At 40.1% G+C, this 20892-nt stretch overlaps 1 protein-coding gene across 1 annotated transcript; it reads right to left on the reverse strand.

Annotated features, from left to right (window-relative positions):
• Window positions 1-1904: 1904 nt before the first annotated feature.
• Window positions 1905-18610, reverse strand: lingo1b (leucine rich repeat and Ig domain containing 1b). Its single transcript, XM_029428646.1, has 2 exons — window positions 18345-18610; window positions 1905-5485 (listed from the first exon to the last, which is right to left on the reverse strand). The coding sequence occupies exons 1-2, from the start codon at window positions 18354-18356 to the stop codon at window positions 3626-3628; spliced, it is 1872 nt and encodes a 623-aa protein (XP_029284506.1). The 5' UTR covers window positions 18357-18610; the 3' UTR covers window positions 1905-3625.
• Between the last annotated feature and the right edge of the window lie 2282 nt (window positions 18611-20892).

Here is a 20892-nt window from a genome sequence, read left to right on the forward strand (position 1 = left end):
GCAAAACGTTACTTATTTAGATATATATATAAATAAATAAATAATAAACATGCTTTATTCATCCATATCAGCCTCTTTTTCTCAGCTTCTCTACACTTGTTGCATTACAGAATCGATTTGAAAGTTTCAGGGATTATCTGGCTCGGTAATGTCTGGCTGCCTCCTGCCTGTCTCTTTATGAGCAGTGGGTGCAGCGGTAATTCTATAAAGTGCAGTCTGCAAGTTTCTCTTGTTCAAAATTGAAGTATATATACAATTCCATCCATTTAAACACTCTTACCATCCAGCTACTGCACTGGAGAGCCTCCAGTTGCTGCCATGTTTGTAGTGCAGCTGCAATGTGCTAGTCGAAGTAAAATGTTCATCTATAATAGTATAGGTCCAGTTATGTTTTCAGCCCATCAGAAATAATGAAAATGGGTTGGGTTATCTTATTTAAACCAGTGTTCAAGTGACATACAGGAAGAATTCCATCATAGAGGGAAAACAAAATCCTAATGTTCTTTTTGCCTTCTTGCTTTCTTGCTTTTGAGTGTTATAGTTATTGCTATCGTTATTGCTCTATCCATCTGAGCATAGAACCCAGATGCACCAGGTCCTGCCGAGTTCTCTGGAGCATGTCAACATTTTCAGAAATGTGATGTAAGTTGTGTAGCTGATGCAAGAAAAAGATATTTGGTCGCTTTTTCATCTCGAAAACAAACGTGTTGGAAAGTATAGAAGTGTCATTGGATGAAGTGTGAACTTTAAGGAATGCTTCACTGTTATTCAAACCATATCTCCATGACGTAGAGATTATGATAAACACACGGTGCAGTTGGTCAACGCTCTCTGTTTCATGGAGTAACTTTATCCCAGAATTGATGCAGATGTCATAACACGTACCGCTGCCACTAGGGGCAACAGTCACAGGTGGGGGTTGTGTATCCACATAGCTCTGTAAGCCTAATCAAAATTGCAAATTCAAACAATATGTCATGCTATTACCTCCTTCTTTGAATGTTTTTAAGAAAAGTATGAGATCGGTTAGTAAGCATTACACACCCCTCAAGACACTTCCAGGCTGTTTGTCCTCGGACAGGAGTACCTTCTACTTCCTCCAACATCACCTGCATACACTCTCTCTGTAAGTTTGTCTTGCAGGTGTCACATGATATCATGTTTATTTCATGAAATAAAAAAATAAATATAGTGATGTTTTTTTTATAAACCTGTCTTCATGGAAACACGTTCTTCCTTGATGTCCTTGTGATTCAGGCTGACAGCTCCTCCTTTTAAAACAAGACCAGGTGTCTTTATGCCTCCAAGCTTTCAGTGTAATGTTGTGTCCCTGGTGTCAAGCTGACAGTTGAATGATATGTTTCTGTTTTGAGCATCTCTTGTCACTACAACCAAACATTTCGTAGCAACAGTGGCTGCTAGCACATCTTAGGACTTGCCACAGCTAACACACTTACTGTGCTTAGTATGAAATGTTGTTATGTGTTAAGCTCAAAGGAGTGCTGAACCTTACAATATGCAGCTTAGACTGATGAAAACTGAGCCAGGTGTGACAATAGAAATAGGATACCATGGTCTAACATGATCTCACTTTGACATGCCGTTTTGGTTTACAGTGCACACATACATAGATCCCTGGGAATTGGGACAAGTGTGTGCAGTAATGCTACTCCCAGGTCTGTATGCACTATATGACATTTTATCACAACATTGGTAAGTACCAACATTAAAAGACTGCAGTGAGATGAGTATTTAAGGGGTATTCACTGAAGTGTGCTTCACTTTGAGCCTCTTAAGTGAAAGCAATGAGCTCTGTGGACATTACTTGCAGTACAGGAGTTAACCTCTCTTGGACATGAAAGGTGTGTCTTCACATTCTATAGTTGCACAAAATAAGCACCCCGTAGTATAAAATGTTATTTATTTTAATAGAATTTCCATCTGCCCATCCCTTTTTTTTAAACAAGTATTTTAAGAGTTAATGAACACATTATCTTCAGAGCAGACCTTGACTGTGAAATGAATTAAACATAAAATCCCTATGAGGCATAAAACTCAATTTTACGCATAAATATTGAGTATTGCTCAGCTGAAAGCTGGAAAATGGGTTACTTAAAGCAACACATTAATAATGTCAGCATTTTTTTAGATTCACCGGTGACAATATAACCTCAGGACTGGGGTAGACTGCTCACACATATTGAGCTGCCAAAGCGGTAAACAAATGAACTTTGTTGCACTCGATGATGAATTGTTAATCTGATGATTTTCAAAGGTACTCTGAAAAGATGTAACACTCTCTTTTGGTTTAGTCACATCAAAAACATGAATATTTAATCTGCTCTTTAGATTGTAATATGTTCAAAACTCACAGCCATTAAAAGCATTACTATTGTGCCATAGCATATTGTACAAGGAAAGAATAAAATACAGAAAGAATATGTATAGCTGGACATGTTAATACATTTAATGACAAACTTCCTTTGTTGGCAGAAAGGATCACATACTCTAGGACTGGCCTAATTTTCTTTTCTTCAGTGTGTTAACATGCACACTTCTAATTTCACTGTTACCAGATTAAGGAAATGCTCCAGTTATTATAACTGATAGACACAGTCAAATTGAAGCCCAATTGATAAAATTACTTGTCTATGACAAGTAAGAGATACAGGCTACGGTTTGATTTTCTTGGACATGTTTTTTTCAAGGCAGCAGTGCTGAAGTGTGCTAGGAAAACATCAAAACACAATTTAATGATGTTAAAGGTCTCTGCTCACAGACTCTCAAAGGGTGGTGAGTTACACTGTCTCCGCTGTCTAATCCACCAACTACTTCATAATACTAAAACCTTCAGAAAATTACGATCGAAAAATGTGTTTTTTAACACATGACATTTTACATATATTACAACTTCTTTCTCTAAATATAACCGTATTCTCAAACCATTACTTAGGTATTTTACAGTAACATTGATATTGTCCTTTCTTTCTCTAAAAATATTCTCTTTTCTTTGCTATTTATATCAAATAAAATACTCCTAATACTCATGTCATATTGTCATATCAATTGCTTGTGATGGGACCATATGAAATGGAGAAATTGATTTCAACTTAGCATTTCAAGCAACAGAACTTGGGTTATTGTGCTTTGTACATCCATCAAAGCACAATACGGCAACAGGATCAAAACAACTCGAACCTATTTTGTGCTGATAGAAAGATGGTCCCTGCTGACTCATCTCCTCTTCCTTCCAGACAGTCAGTCACCTATCATGTAAACTCAGTTTATTTTTGAAAATCCTTCTACTGTGATCAATGTGCTTTATTTAAACTATTACCTTCATTTGGTTACACACAGTAATTGGGGTTGTTGAGTGCATGTTAACATACTGATTGAGTATTGCCAATAGAAATGTACAGAAATTTGAATATTTGAAATTCAACAATTGATTTTAAAGATTCAGTCCCTGATGTAAAAAAAAAGAAGAGAAAATTCAAGGGTATAGTGTCAAGATGCGTTTGCTGCTGTGCAATTTCTATCGCTCATAAACTGAGTACATATTTGAAGCGAAGATGGTATGCATCCCAACTGCAGTTTGTAAGCTGACATGGCCTCCATTCGAGGTTCACATGATCTTCATGTTGAATTGTATGGGTGCCTCAGTTGGACTGGCCTCCTCTGGTTCCTCTTTACGTGGCACATATTCAACCTCTATACTTGACTTATTATTGTCTTTCCCTCGACTCCAGAGGAATAATATTACAAGACAGAAGAGGACAACTCCGAGGAAAGAGATAAATCCCATGGTGGTTGCAATGATAAGTGTCTTTACATCAAACGGAAATGTAATGGTGGCCCGGGTCACATTAGCTCCTTCATCGCTGGGCTGGTTGGAAATGAAGGCAAATGTCTTGTTTGGCTGGTGGGGCCAATTGGGGGAGTAGCTATGCACAAAAAGATGAGCAGCTTTGGTGTCATTGCCTGCTGCATTGCTTGCAATGCACAAGTAGGTGCCGTTGTCTTGGATTTGGGCATAACGTACCTCTAATGTGCCCTCATTAGACACAGAAAGTCTTGACCCCGCGGTTTTGGTAGTGATGTAGTCCTTCTTAGGGGATAGCCACATTATCACAGGGTCCGGATCACCCTCAGCTTGGCAAGCAAAATGAACCGTTGTTCCTTCATCGACATGGCTTTCTTGAACCTTATAATCCATGATCTTTGATTTCTGGCAGATGAAATAATTAGAAGGGAGAATGTCTGGGAAATCTTTGAACTCTTTTCCTTGAACAACGTCAGGTGAAGCACACATGGGCTGTTGTCTGTTAAAGTTGAGCCTCCACCTCCGGCGGAAGACCCAGAGCAAGCGGCAGTCGCAGGCCAACGGGTTGTCATACAAAGCCAGAGTCTCCAGGTTTCCCACTGAGTGGAAGACGGACTCCTCCAGGGTGTTTAAGCTATTGCTGGACACATTGAGTACACGGAGGTGGTTCAGTCCTCGGAAAGAGTAGGGCTCAATGGCAGCTAATCTTCCACCAGCCAAATGAAAAGCCTGGAGCTTCTGCAGATTGAACAGTTTGTTCCCTTCCACATTATGAATGGGATTGAAAGACATATTCAAAAACCGAAGATATCTTAGGTGACTGATGGCTTGGTAGGGGATAACTGTGAGATTACAGTTTGTGATGGACAATGATGTGAGGTTGAGTCCAAATAAGCATTTTGCAGTCATGGTATCCAGGGCCGGCATTTGAGAAATCTCCAGCACTCTGAGCCGATACAGCCTTTTAAAGGAGTAATCCCTCATGACAGTGACATTGAGATAGCGTAATCGAAGTGACAACAGGTTATGCAGATGGCTCAGGGCATCAGTGGGCACTGAGGCCAGATTGCATCCCTCAATATTGAGGCTTTCAAGGTTGCTGAGGCCATGAAACGATCGGGGTGAGATGAATACTAGGTCATTGTCACCAACTTCCAGAGCCCTCAGGTTGTACAGCTCCTGAAACATATAGTCGAGCAGAATGACAATTTTGTTCTCACTTATATCCAGCTGGGTGAGGTTGGTCAGGCCTGTGAACACCCCCAGCTGAATGAGCTTTAGCTGGTTGTTACGTAAACCTAGGATTCGAAGGTTCATGAGGTTACCAAAAGCCCCAGGTTCAATGGATGAAATTATGTTTTCGTTAAGTTGCAGTTCCTCCAGCTGAGGGTAATTAATGAACTCCTCAGGCCCCAGAGTTTTCAGACGGTTCTTGCTGAGGTCTAGCAGCTTAGTTTCCGTGGGTATGCCCTCAGGAAGAGCTGCCAGTCTCCGTCGATTGCACACGACTGAACGCTCCTGACCGTTGCAGTCACATCGGGAGGGGCAACCGGTGGTGGAGCCCGAAAGGACGGTGCCCAGCATGAGGATCAGGATGGGCTGCCAGCATGCCACCAGGTAGCTGTGCCCTCCTGCCTCGCCAGACACCATCCTACTGCTTACCTGTGGAGACACAGAAAGAGATGAGTTAGTAGCGAAGTGGTGGTACACAAATGGCTATGACAATTTTGAACAGTGGCGTATAATACTCTAATCATCGATAGAAAGATCAAATGAAAATGATGTCCGTCATTCGTTACCAAGAAAAAAAAATGCACCAAATAGAATTCCATTCAGCTCTTTATCAATATTTGTATTTTTAATGACTGCGTAAATAACTATCGAGAACTGAACACAATGAAACAGCAATATATACTGATATATAAAAACGGCTATATCCTGATAAGGTTTCCATTTGTAGACTGATCTGGTTAGATAACAAGAATATATTGTATTATCAGTGTTTTAATAATTGTTTTCCTGAATGCTTTTCTTACATACTATGACAAGATCTAAAATAAAATGTAATTACCTTCCTCCGATGTAAAAATAAGCCATTATCTGATACTAATTAGTCCTCCCAAGTTACAGGCTTATTTTGGCTGTTTTCTCAACATAACCTACAGTATGAGCTGAATACGTCATCAAACCTTTTGAACAATCTATTTTCATAACTTTTGCAAAGTAAATGAAACCTTTGCAAAGATATAAGCTGCCTTCCCCCTTTGCTTGCATAACATTTCATTATGGTGACCAACCAACCAATAGCTTGGTCACACAATACAACCACCCTGCTGTGCTTCTGACTTCTGAGCATGCTGAAAACAATTGCTGTGTGCCAACATTGGTGACACATTGTCTCTGCTCATACAAACTGTTTTTAATTAGCAGACAAAAATGCCATGGTATATCTTGAAATGGCTACCTGAGATATTTACAAACTTAACACATCCCATGCCACAGCTGAGCTGTTGACCTTGTAGTTATATAAAACAGAGATTTCTGCCAAGCATTGATAAATGGAGGGAAGGGAGATTGTCAGAGAACTTTAAACCCCTATTTGATTCGTACTCAGGGGAACTTTAACTTGCTAAAACCTTCAAGCTCTGCTTCTCACATCAATCACGCGATTTAAGTCACAGCTCTATCCGTGGGATACACTTTCAGAAGAGCCTCATGCGAAGTAAGAGAAATGACACTGTCTTTTGTTTTTACTTTGGCAAATAATCTAAAGTCCTGGAAAACAAAGCAAAACAGTGTGATGTGATACACTAGTATATTTATATTGCTTTACAATAGGGGAACAAAATTCCACTTTTTAATTAAAATACTAAACAATAAACCGTGATGTAAAGCAATATATATTTTACCTTTCAAAGAGGAAATTCAATTATGAGAGGATAATACAGTCACTGTCCTAATATTCATCATGTTATCATACGTGGGAGCTGAATAGGCACTGCATAGTCTGTCTGAAACTCGTACGCCACAAAATAATTTTGGTAAGAGCCTTTGAAATGATCGGTGTAGTGCCTTTTAGAACCTCTCTGGCTGTCTACCACGCTTTTTGTAGCGTTATAAAAATGTTAAACTTGATAGTGAAGATTAGACTGGTTCTGCTTTTATTGCACAAACACAAATTAAACATCACTCTGAGTGAATTAAAGTCATTGGACTGAAGCGGATTGGATTGTGGTGAGTAGTTACAATGGAACAGTAATTGAAGCTTCCATTTTTATTTCCTCCAGAACTGTTAATTTCTGTTGGCTGCATATGTCAGACACGTCGGGTGTCAGTCCAGTGTGTGTATAGAGCATTATAAAAAGCAGACTTTTACAATGAAAGCTTAAGTGTCTATCTGGAGCTCCATTGTAACCTCCCACTCCATTCTGTCTCTCACTAATCATGTGCATTTGCAGATGGATAGCATGTAGACATGTCCAATGGGATGGTGAAATATGTTCTAAAACCGACAAGCACACGTTTAACTTTGATCTATCGTAACAGATGCTAAACCTCAGAGTGAAATGAAAAAAAAAGGGCGACATGCTTATCTGTTTGTCACAGAATGTGATTTTTATCTTGTCAAGTCAGGCATATGAATGAAGATGAGGCTCACTGATGTCCTTGATAATCGAAAACAAGCAAAGGCAATGGTGATTTTCTTACCCGAGTACTATGCATGATTTATGATTCAGAGTGTAGTAAGGGCAGGGGTACTATCTGTGTAATCTGGCCTTACTGCTCAAAGCTGCTTGTTGTATCACCACTCTGTTTTGACCTTGAGCTGAATTTCTGAAGACATGACTATTATACACACTGTTTTTACTCTTTACATGTTTAGAGTGGAGTCTTGTAGTCTTTCGAGGGGAAAATGTTCAACTTTACCCCTTGGTCTTTCGTTCCTTGTATTATTTGTCCCCAACCTGATTCTGTCCTTTCCTCTTTTGATGGTTTTGTGCAGGGGAGGAATATGAGTGGACAAGTGGTTTCTCTCTTGCTCTTCCATGACTACTTTGACTGCATTTTCTCCGCAGACCTCTCACCCTGTCATAGTTTTCTCTCAAAAGCAGCTCTCAGCTCACCATTAGTCGCTTGTTGCCTTGGATCTCTGCATCTCGTCTCTCGTGGTGCCTTGTGGTTTGATACAGTGCAAACCGAAGAGAGGTGTGCTCTGCTAATGGGTCACTGAATTTGTGCAAGCAGCATGCAGACAAATTGGCTACACGCATCAGTGCATACGTGCCCTTCGGTTGTTTGCAGTTATTGCTAAGTACGTTTGTTGTTCAGCATAATGTTGGAAGGGCTATTGGGATATTTACATTAAAAGGGAACTGGGCCCTTATTAAAAATAAAGATTATATAGAGGAGGCAGACACAAGGACATACGTAGGTCATGAAAAAGGACTTACTCTAAAGTCAATTGTTGCTGCAAATACAAAGCTTTGTCATTAGTTGCCAACCAATAAGCATTTTTTTGTCAGTTCTCTATTAACTATACACTCTATTTGTCTACCTTCTCCCTGCTGGATAGTTTCAACTTGTGACCGCTGTCATGAATGATCAATTGAGCGTTAGTTCTGAGAGCAATTCCCTTGATATATTAAAATAATTGAGCTTTTTGTTTTGATTGATGGGCATGCAGTTTGGGCTATTTTTTCATTTTCAAAGCTGACAAATGCTGCTTGTTGGGATTCAACAACAATAACTTGTGTAGCAGTGTTTGAAATTGTGATTAAATGACATCAGAGTTAAGATACCTTCACGGTATGTATTACAAATCTCAAGAGTCAAAGATTCACAATCTATAATTTCTCTTGTACACCTCATGCATGTATCAGTCAATGATGCTTTCCTGCATTTCCCTAAAGGCTTATCTTATCTTCAATTCATGATGGTTCATAAATGATTCCACGCTCTAGACAATTTCAAGCTTCCGTTTTTCTTCACGACAGTCTTGAACAAAGTGCTCATTAGCACCTCTCACGTATACATTAAGCTTGTTGTTCAGTGGCAAACGTTTCATCAACATTCAGCTTGGATTATTCTGCGACTGTTTAGAGAATAGAGGATGAAACAAAAAGGAAGCCACAACTACAAAGTAACAAGCAAATATGTTTAGGATTTAAGCGATTCAGATTGCTTCCACTGGTATGTTTGTGTTCAACAAGCAAACATTTAAAAGTCAAAAAGCAAACAAACAAGAAAAAACCTTGTGGGCTCCATAGAAGTAACAATGTCTGTGGGAGATCACAATGAAGCAGTCTCTTTTAGGAGACTGCACTTCAGCATGCGATGTCTAAAGAGTCTACATTTTCTTTTCTTTTTGGCCGATCTTATATAAGTTACATTTCTCTGTAAATTAAGTGTTTACATGTAGCCACAATGACCTGCTTTACTAATTATAGCTTAGGGGTCCATTGTCTTGCTCAAGGACCCTACAACACTCTCTGGAGGAGACGGGGATCAAACCGGGAACCTGATTACTAGACAACCGCTCTACGTCCTGAGCCATGCTGCCCCTTTATAATATAACAATATTTGCTGGGTATAAAGTAGACACTTCAGAACTGTATTGCTAGTTAATCTACATGTTCCAGAGGAATAAGCTGTCAGATATGAGAAATCCCATGAAAACAAATCCTCCATGGAAGCCTAAGATAAAGGTAACAACCCCTGCAAACCTAAAAAGGAACTACATGCCACAATGTTCCACCATTCCAGGATCAAATGCTTAGTGAAGGACAAAATGGTTCAGTGCATGGGAACTACTCCTGTTGAGATGCAGAAACACACCTGCATGGGGTCAGCAAGCTCCAGATCTTTCTTTTTTTGACAGCAGAATCCTCTAGTTAGCAGTGCTCTCAGCCACAAAGGCACACACTTTTGCCTCAGCAGTTACTGCACAGAACAGACCCACACCTATAGCCTACTTATTTTGGAAGGATAGGGTGTCGAGAGAGTTTAGAGCAGTCCGGATAATTATAGTGATCACTGTGGCGGACGAGCAAATGCACAGAAGAATTGTTCATGCGAATAATAACGCATGGTTAATTATCATACTGTAGTTCTGACGGACTCTTTTTATGCCCCATAATCAAGCATAATAAGTGTAGAGTCCAATAGATGTAACTTTTCTTTTTTGCTCTAGCTCGCTCTGTTGGTCCACAAAATTGTCCCCACCCTTTGGCGGCCACAGTTTCTGCCCTAGAAGTCTGAAATTTGGCATGGGGTTCAAATGTTTTTGAGGGTGTGTGTGTGTGTGTGTGTGTGTGTGTGTGTGTGTGTGTGTGTGTGTGTGTGTGTGTGTGAGTGTGTGTGTGTATGGGTGTGAATGCATAAACACATGGCTGCATGCCCGTATCTAGTGGCTGTTATTTGCCAACTTGTTTCATTAGAACTTTCTGCAGTGTATTTGCAAAAATGATTTTTCGGGCTCTTTGAGAAGCATTTCACGTAAGGTGGTGAGGTGTGCACCTGCAAAGCTCTGTGCCACTGTGGAAACAATTACAACCACAGAATCGTAATATTGTACATAACAATAATTTGACACACAAGAAGGGAGGGAGAGAAGCCGAGAATTTAGGCTGATTTAACTGGGGATCCATTTGTGTTCACCAACCAGATGCTTAGACATAACTATCAAAAGTGTACGAGAAATATCCTGAATGTTAATATTGGTTTTTGTGAATCTTGAAGTGATATGAAGCAGAGTGGATAAGAAAAGAACAAGCCTGAAGGGTGCTTATCCAAAATAGTCAGGCAGATACTGAAGCTTTGCCATTCATTCTGGATATTTTTCTGTTTGACAGCTGACACTGTAGCATAATGGTCTGGAAGACACCAGAGGACAAGGCGTAGATGATGGGAGACGCCTGTTCTTTACCTAAACATCACTGTGGTTGATGGAACTGAAAACAACAGTCTCCATTAGGCTGTCCATTTGACTCTGTCTGTCTCAAAGTACACTTACGGCTCTCTGATCAGCACAGCATCCATCCAGTTGTCAGGAACTTTTATTGTCATGTAATACTTTTTTAAATATAAAGAAAGGCAAAAAACTATTGGCGCCACCCTGTGAAAGGCTGTTTTTCGAATTGCATAAATTCATATGATTTATAAAGGAACATTTTCTCAGCTTTTAACAGTGAGCGCTGCGAGACGTTTCATGGCTCCCCTTGCTGCATATGTACTTTTGAAAGGAAATTGTTTCTGTTTTACTCCTGTAGGGGCACACCCCCTAATATTAGATTGCAGACACTGTATGCACCTCCACAGGACTAGCGCCATGTTCAAAGGCTTCTCAAGGTTGCTGGCCAATAGCAAGTCAGTAAGAATGTTTGTCCTCTATACTGCTGATCTGGAAATAACCAGCTTCAAGATCAAAAGGCTCCTCATCTCCCGTGTGGTCAGTGGACGAGACTAATCATCTGTTTTATCATGACCTGAGAAGTGTTAGTTCATCATTGGCTGCCATAACATTTCTACAAGACAACTCAAGTGCCCATGTCAGCTAACTCCAGGACTTTAAATATTATACAATCAGGTTTTTTTTCCACACAAGTTGTTTTTGAAAGTAAGTACAAAAAAGCACAGCGGGAAATGATAATGATGGCTAAATTACATCTAGCTTCAATTTTAAGATCAGTATTAACTAATTAATGACTAATGACTGACTCCCTGGAAATACAACACCACCACAGTGCTAGTCACTAAAAACACTGCAAAAAAGAAGGAAGGCAACACAAGACTTGCTATACTTGGTTGCGTTGCTCATTGGTGCAACAAAGACAACTTTGGGTTCCATATTCCACAAGAAACATAGAACACATGACTTCACCTTTTCTGTTATCCTGGCTTCACCATTGTGGTGCCATTTTGATGGATTTAAATGTAAGCTCTGATTTGTGTGTGTGTGTGTGTGTGTGTGTGTGTGTGTGTGTGTGTGTGTGTGTGTGTGTGTGCATCCTCAAAGTTAAGAAATCGTCAATATGCCACAATAACATGTAGGCCGCAAACAACCTCGAAGCAACCTCTGCCGTACAGACAAAGACTCTTAATCCATACATTTTGAAATGACTAATCCGTATTCTTTGTCTTAAAGAACAATCAATAAAGTATGTTAGCATCTCAGAAGCAAACAACTGGAGCGCTGTCAAAACATTTAGTCTTAAAAGGGGAAATCTTTTTTTTTTAAAACATCACACTCAACTAACAAAGTTGCTCTTTGGAGTCAAGGGCTGGAGGCATGCAGAAAAACAAAAGGGGAAATCCTAAGCACTCAGACTTCTGAGCTGACACCTACGTATCACGCCCTGAAGAAGACTCCTGCTGAAAACATGTGGGTGTCAGCTATGCTTGAATACAAGCTTTTTACTACACTCCGAACTCTAAGTGCCTCTGAGTGTTCGGTCTTTATTGTTTGTCTTGATTGCATTTGACACAAATCATCATTTTTATAACCGTTGACCTCAAGTTTTAGGTGGCTTGTTGCTGCAGACGAGGAATTCTAATGATAATAATCACAATAAACATAACTCCTGATGTCCCAATACGCTGAACTTTAGGTGCATGCTGGCAGGGAACTTCAAGAGGCTCCTCACTTGCTCTCCCTGAGGTTTCTTCCATTTTTCCTCCTTTTAATTGTGGGGTTTATTTTAGGGAGTTTTTCCTTGTGCGGCGCGAGGGTCTGAGGACAGAGGGTGTCGTATTCTGTACAGTCTGTAAAGCACACTGAGACAAATGTGTAATTTGTAATATTGGGCTATATAAATACATTTGATTTGTTTTGATTGGCTGGGGTTAGACCTAATAGAGCTTCATCAGAAAGCTCCAAATGTCCATCGTAGATGTCTGGTTACAATGTGTAGCCATCATTATAGGATTTCTTGTTGTTGGATTGGATTAAATATAAAATGTAGGTGTATCATGACTAATACTTTTAGTAAAATAAGAAGATTAAAACCATTTTGTGATTTTAAAGATCCCACTTGAGGGTTACATTTAGAAGCATATTATTAAGGGGTACGAACAAAACAGACTGTAAACAAAACATTAGAGAATTATAAATCAGCATTTTGAGATTGTATTTTCCAAAGGTCCTTGTATTAACAAATGAAAACCGTTTTGCAGATTTGTTAGTTTTCAAATTAAAACTGCATTCAGTCATTCAGAGGTAGATATCCAGAAAGCAGACATCTTAACAAAGCCTTCGAGCACTGTGTCGTTCTTGTGACTAATGTATTGCACTCTGCAGGACTTGCTCGGCCATGTGAGAAATAGTCCAGTAATCACTTTTGTTTTAGCACTTGTTTGGTCTTACAATTCCTGAAAAAATGTCTCTTTGGGTTCCTCGATGTATGTTCGACCGTCTGTACCAGGCCCTCGACTCTCCGAAAGATACTGACTCCTACTCTACTATTTCACACCGGGCCAGTAGAGTACAAGCAATGTGTGGGAGCTTTTGAGCTAGAAGCTTTTGAGCAGCTGCCCACGGTTTTATATGGGGGGTCAGTGAGAGCCGGAGGGACTCAACCAGACGGGCTGGTGAACCAAAACAATTAATTGGAAGAGGCTGAAAGCTGCTGAGAGGGGCATACTGAGGTGTTCGTTCTCCAAGATCCGCAGTACTTATAACCCTTTTACACTCTTTTGATTTAGTGTTAATACGGAAAACATGTAATGGAGTTTTAATTTGCCATCCAAAGACGCTCTTTTTTTCCCCTTGCATTATTTATCATTACATCAAGATCTAATTAAAGACACTGAGATATTTTCATCCTGATGGACTCATTAACAAGATCTGTCAGATCCATAACAAGAGATGTGAAAACAGCCAAATGATGGTATTGAAAAAACCGGGCCTGAAATGAACCTCGCAGTATGTTTAACCTGTTCTACAGTATACTCATACAGATCTGTTTCTTGGTTCATTGACACAGTCTAACAGTAATACTACAAAAGAGGCTCCTTTCTTCATTAACACCCATTCCTCTGGAAAGTCAAGTAGGATAAGCCGGAAATTACACAAACCTTTATCCCCTACTCACCATCAGGGAATATAAAATGTTTTGGACTTAGATTGAAAAGAAAGGGCTAAAGGCAATTTTACCTCAGACAAGCCTCTTACAGCCCGTCATAGCAAGCATAATAGGAGATTTACACACCAAATAACTCGGGACATAATCACCAGCTACAGCACCAATATGAACTTAGAGTGCCTTGGCGTTTTTTCCTTACCAATAAAAATAAACTTGGACTATTTATCTGAGTGGTGGGTTCAAATTGCACATCCAAGTTCTATGCCGTGGTGTCTTTGAAGGAATGCATCGGATTTGGTTTTGATACAGAAAGAAATAGCATAAAGATTCCAGAGGCCTATTTACTTACCGCCCGAGTCCTTACAGTTTTGAGAATTCAGAGAGACAGAGAGAGCAATAATTCATCATCTCCTTTCTTTCAAGTGAAAGGAACCAGACCACTGGTGTCCAGTTATATTATAAATACCTGCCAAACAAAAGAACGAGACGAACGGACAGATGATGAATGGAGAGACTTTCCACTCTGATCAGTTCCAATGTACAGTATGTTATTATAAGCTCTGCTGGAAGCACTTAAAGGCAACCTCAGTCCTCCTGACTGTCTCATATTTAGCATAAAGTTGTTATTATCACATTTAAATGAGGAAGGCTGCCGCAGAGCAGCGGGATTGTGACCTTCTAAATACATTTGTAGAACGCACATTTGAGTATCCTGTGACATATCTGCCTCCGCCTGTCACCTCGCCCAGCGTATACACACGTGGTCTTACGGGCTTCACCACAGTCACGTTTCCTTTTCAAGGTGGCAGGTAATGTTACCTACGTTTGAACCCAAAATCGAACAAATAAACCGTAAGAGCGAAGGCTTCGGATGGAGGTGACATCATTCATTCTGTATCGTTGTTACTCACATAGAGCATGTGTTGTATAATGAACTCTGCTTTCATGTGAATACACCCTTTGAGTTTCCCACAAATGTTGCTGATTCTAACTTGCTCCAACGTGTGATTTGCAGCCTATGCTATTATTCCGTTTGAACGGCAAGAAAACCTAAATCCTTGTGTAAACAAATTACTTTGGCTTTGACTTTTGATCCTACTGTGAGAACATTGGCTATTGTTTAGTGTTACGTGTCACAGAATATTAAGCACAGGACAGCATGGAACGAAGCACTGTGAATACATGAACAGCAGCGCTGCTTTGATTGTGTCTATCTGTTTAGTTTGGGATGGAATAGAGTGCAGTATGGGCTCCATAGTTTTGTATGTATGTATAGTGTCTTGATCATTTGACTAGTATTAATCAGTGTATTACTAGTACGGGTAAAATGATTATACACATTTTGTCAGTAACATTTGAATATATTTGTGATATATCAGCTCACTAGGAGAACCTTTTTGAGCTTATTGTCTCTTAGATGTTCGGAGTGAATTAAGTTCGTACTACAATGTGCTTATTATTTTTCAAGTGTACACTATCATTGAGGAGCATATAGGTCAGAACCTTTCAGGATCCTATTCTACAAGCTCACTTTGCTTCAATGTTTGTAGGTCATTCAAATATATTAGCATGGACTGTCCACTGAGTCCACTGAGGACTGTGGGGGTTATGTGCCTTACAAAGGTACCGAATCAATGGACACTTGAACTAAGAGCATCTCAATATGTTTTGCCATTTTACTCGGGCTGAACCGAATGTCATTTCTTTTTTACATTCAAAGCTTCTATTGATGTTTTCAAATGATGATTCGAGTCTGTTTCGTCATGTTTCATGACGTCATCACCCTAAAATCTCCTTGACCAACATCCTGAATTTGAATAAAGTGATTAATTGGATTAAATGAATTAGGCTTCTCATATTAAATCAACTTTCTTCAATGAATATAATTCTGTCTGTGCGTGCCTCCCTTTGTGTGTGGAAAGCAGGAGATCAAACAGTTTATAACCGCAATGAACATGTTGTTTTTGAAAGGCTAAATGGCAACAAATATGGATTGAAACATCTACATTTGATAAAAACATGTTGTGAATTTTGGTAAATAATTACATTTATTTATTTTTTTCAATTAATTTTGACTTTTACACACTGTGGAGCTGCTGGATGTTTGGATCACACAAGTCGAAAACAATCCTCCAGAGCCACCACTGGAATCTAAATAGTTTAGAAATAGTATAATACTAATAATATTAGTGTAGCCTAACCTTGCAACTGTGCAGAAATACTGGCTTTAAACACAATGAATAGCCGTGCAAAAATAACCCAAAAAAAAAGCTGCACAGCTTCCGAATGTTGATTTAGAATTTAAATGTCAACGCTATGAATGAAGCGTCGAAGCTTCCAACTATTCAACGCAGCCCTACATTTTACTCATTAGGCTACTCATATATGCAGCTGCCATGTACTGTCTATTATTGTGCAACACACACACATGCACACACACACACACACACACACACACACACACACACTGGTATTGTGTACATTTAATGTAATGGACTTAGCAAACACACAGTAGGTTATAAAGGTTCAACATGGTTAGTACTGTGCAAAAAGATTTCACACTATGCTCTTTTGTGGGAAACATTAAAGCTGCTAAACTAGATATTTATCTATTGATCAAATGTAAGTGAAATGGTACGCTCATAGTAATGAACCCACAGAGAATCATTACCCCTCTTTGTGTTGTCAGCGCACTGTTTTGGTTCAGTCTCATCATCTCATCAGCATGAATTCCAGCAACAGCAAGCAGCTGTTTTCATCTCTGATAAACCCAGTGTACTCTACCTGCCTAGCACCACAGTTCACATAGATAAAGTTGGTGTCTAGCTGGTGAACATAAAGTTGCATTTAGCAGCTTAATAGACCAATATTCAGGAGTTGGCGAAACGCAAAACCGAGTGAATATTGGATTTATATTAATCGAGGGGATACAAATATGACTCCAGTTAAATGCTAATGTTGCTCAGTATGTGCTGAATGTGTAAATAGGTAACTTTATACGGGGATAATATGTCAGTGTTGCGTTTGTTTATGTAGATCCCCATTAGGTGCTGTTACTGCAAAAAACATTTGCAGATTAAATATTGTGGTAATGCAATACATATTTCCATGCAACATACATCTTATATGGTCAGTGTCATAAAAAAGTGAATTGTATATTCTCCCGTCTTGAAGTACAGCCGTGTAATGTGCATAAATGACGCAGGAGTTGTATAATGCAAACTGAACAAACTGTTACCGACGATGTGCAGATTGCCCAGTAACAATGAGTTAATTTTAATCACCAGATGTAATCAACATGCCTCGCTCATTTCAGTCCGTTGAAATTCCGTTGAGTGCTTTGAAGACATGCACACACAGTGACATTATTAACTTTAAAAAATAAGAGATTCTAATCAGCTGTCACAACCTGATTACAGGGCTCCAATTAAGAGCTTTGTCTAGCTCATAAAGCCTTGATGTGAAGAGCAGACCCTTCACTCAGAGACTGCCAGTGGTCTGTGGCTTGCAGAGGTTGTTACTGTGCTGTTAAAAACAGAGAGGAAGAGCCCGCTCATCACTGTCTACCCGCTGGAGCGTTGCAGCCGTGATTATAAAAATGCAAATATAACAAGCAATATAAATTCAACTCTTAGAGATTGTTCATTTGACCTGCATACATAATCATCATTCTCCACACCCATCCTCCACATCACCCCCACTGACACCCATCCTTCTAACCTGTGGCAAATTCAACACCTGCATAGGACCCCTCATACCCAGTGGAAATAGCCAACAGCAAAAAGGCTGCTGAGGATGAATTAGTGCGAGTCTAGATGAGTTTACTGGCATTTGAAGGAACGTGAATGTTAATGAGGGCAGATTAGGAAGCAGCGACAACCTGGCAAAAACACTCAGCGAGAGATACACAAAACAGACTCTCTCCTGATCAGCCTCACACCTTCAGCTGTGATGTAAAAAGGCAGGACATAGGTGTGTTTGCATCCATGCACACACATGCAATATAATATTTATAGTGTATACCATGAACAAATATATAAGCTACATACTGTACCTTTTTTAGATGTTACATGCACACATCATATATATGTGTGTGTGTGTGTGTGTGTGTGTGAATATGTGTGTGTGTGTGTGTGTGTGTGTGTGTGTGTGTGTGTGAATATGTTTGTGTGTGTGTGTGTTCTATATACACAGTACAAACCCAGATTTCATAGCACACAGCAAAATGAAACCCATCTGGATGACAAAGCACAAATAAGATCTGGAGTCCTCCTCAGTGAATAACACTTCCTCTCTCCATCCCTACCATTTGCATACGATACACAATTTTATTCCTGACATTAATTTGCTCCCTGGCGATCTCCTGGCCCCACCACTGCACCATAATACATCTGATCCAATGCCTCAGCGCTGAAAGCCCACCATAGAGACCGAGTACTTACCAGGACTGTCATGCAGAGAATTCTAATTCAGGCAGCTCCATGTTGCCAAGGAAATTCAAAATGCTTCCGAAAGCATGGAGACAGAGATGCAGGATTCAAGACAGGCTAGATGGGGAAAGAGGGATGTATGCAGCGCTGAGAATCCCCTTGTCTGAGGGGCATTTGAGAAATGCCTTCGTCCTCTCCAGATGCGCTAAATCCGGCAGCACTGATAGGCTGACATGTAAACACACAGGCGGCTCTGCTGGCTCACACACGCTCACATACATGCTGCACCTAGCAGAGACAGAGAGGGAAGAGGGAGGGGCAGCTGATGAGAGAGGTGGAAGGAGGAGCTGCAGTGTACTGGGAGAATGAGAGGCACAGAGCACAGAGGCAGCGAAGGGAGTTGAAAAGAAATGGAGAGAAATGCTCTCAGATTGCACTGGCAGCTTCCTCCTCTGATTTTTGTTTACTGTAGGTTTTCCTATTTATGGAGGTATTGGAATGATCTGGTTAACTGGAATACAGGCTGCAGTGTGTGTGTGTGTGTGTGTGTGTGTGTGTGTGTGTGTGTGTGTGTGTGTGTGTGTGTGTGTTGTGTTTGTGTGTGTGTTTGTGTTGTGTGTGTGTGTGTGTGTGTGTGTGTGTGTTTGTGTGTGTGTGTGTGTGCGTGTGCGTGTGCGTGTGTGTGGTGACAAGAAAGGAGGTTAGAGAGGGAGAAGTATGAACGTGCAAATAAAGCAGGGGAATGGAGATGAGCAAAAAAAAGTGAAGGGAGGTTATGAAAGGGAGGAGGGAGTGATACAGGGACAAACAGCAAGTGGAAATTAATTTCTGCAGTATGCAAACCTTTGCTGGTAATGACAAACAACTTAAGACTGTGGTGGATTGGGATGGATAAGTTATTTCTGTTTTTTTTAAAGATTTCTTACCAGAGTTGAGGATTAACGCCACCCATAGTGCTGCATGAGGTAATCATCACACAAGCTCACCTTTGCTGTGAGGAGAGGGGGCCGGAGGGTGAGAAGCAGAGGCTTAACGGTGCTAATGGGTATATGGGGCTGGCACACACATGCTGGCAATGCCAAGGAAGCTCCACAGTCAGGGAGTGTTTATGGAAGATTAGGGGGCTGAGGATTTAGTAGAGTGGTGGTGGACATGAAGGGCTCCTGGCCACAGAATGAACAAATGTTAGTGCTGAGAAAAAGACATATACATTTTTATTTTCTTATTTTAAAGAGAACTACTGATTTTTTATTATTTTTTACCCTCTACACAACGGCCCAACCTGCTTTTGTACTAAATGTGTTCGACAAACAGCGGTACACAGAGCTGAAGACAGCCAATAGTGGTACATCTCTGCTGTACAATAAAACATACAGGGGGGAAAAATGATTCAGGCAGCTGGAAATGGGGGTGCACTCTACACCAATACAACATAAAATATATTTATGGCTCATTTGGCCAACTAGAAGCTAATCTAAAAGAGATGAGTTATGCCTCGTGTAAGAAATAAAAGCAGATGAAATGTGAGTGAGTGAAATTTAAATGGATGACGCCAACAATAAGAACCTGCGCGCGACATGGAGCGGGATGAAGTCATCTCATTTTTTACGTTTTGTACCGTGCCCACTATGGCCACTTAAAAGAGATTGGACAGCTGATTCATGACATTTTCATTTACGTTCAATGGCGTTATGCATTTTCCTCTTTGTGTGTCAGCAGATGAGGGCCAAAGAAACTGTGAGACTCATTTGATTTGTGACTGGATGTGTGCCTCAGATGGTTAGAACAATACAAGTGGGCCTGTATTGTAATGTTACAGAATTCAATCCCAGCTACGTAGATAGTTTTTTAGAATATAAATAAACTAGCACAGAGCTACGAGTTACTTTCTTGAGGAGCGCCTGCCTACCCTAGATCTGTTGGCAGCCCATTCATTCCATTAAAATCTTCTCATGCCAAAAATGTTGCTATTGCTTCTTACTAACTTGCACGTGCTTTAGTTTCCAGTCTGTGACTCTGCTCGGCAGACTGTTCGCCCACATCAATACTGTGAATCCAAAATAATACCTTTATGCTGCTGTTGATGCCCAATTAAATATATTTTAGCCCTAATGATAACATTAGCTTTTTGTTCATATGCAGTCTACAGCGGTGGTGGAGTTACCACTCAACATTCTTAATCATTCTTCATGTCAGACAGAGGCCGACAAAGGAAGGCTTCTTATTTCTAGTTGGCAACCAATGATATCGCTGTTCAGAAACACTCAATGGAAGATCAGCTGCAGCCAGCTGGCTAATTATGCTAACTTTTACTTTTCTAATGTTTCTAGCTAACTCATTTTAAATACAATAATCTTCTAAAAGGGTCTTAAACATGCACTTGATGGCTATGTGGTAAAGATGAATACAATAGCAGCATCCTCTGCAGCTGATGCTACATGTAGAAGAGAGAATAAAGTAACGTGTGTTTAAACTGGGCTGCTCAGCCATGATTGGATAACTGCTGTTTGGTGGAGGAGTTTACGAATGGTCAATTCAAAGAGAGAATTTTTAAGTGATG

This window comes from Cottoperca gobio, chromosome 3, assembly GCF_900634415.1.
Source record: "Cottoperca gobio chromosome 3, fCotGob3.1, whole genome shotgun sequence".
Lineage (NCBI taxonomy): Eukaryota > Metazoa > Chordata > Actinopteri > Perciformes > Bovichtidae > Cottoperca > Cottoperca gobio.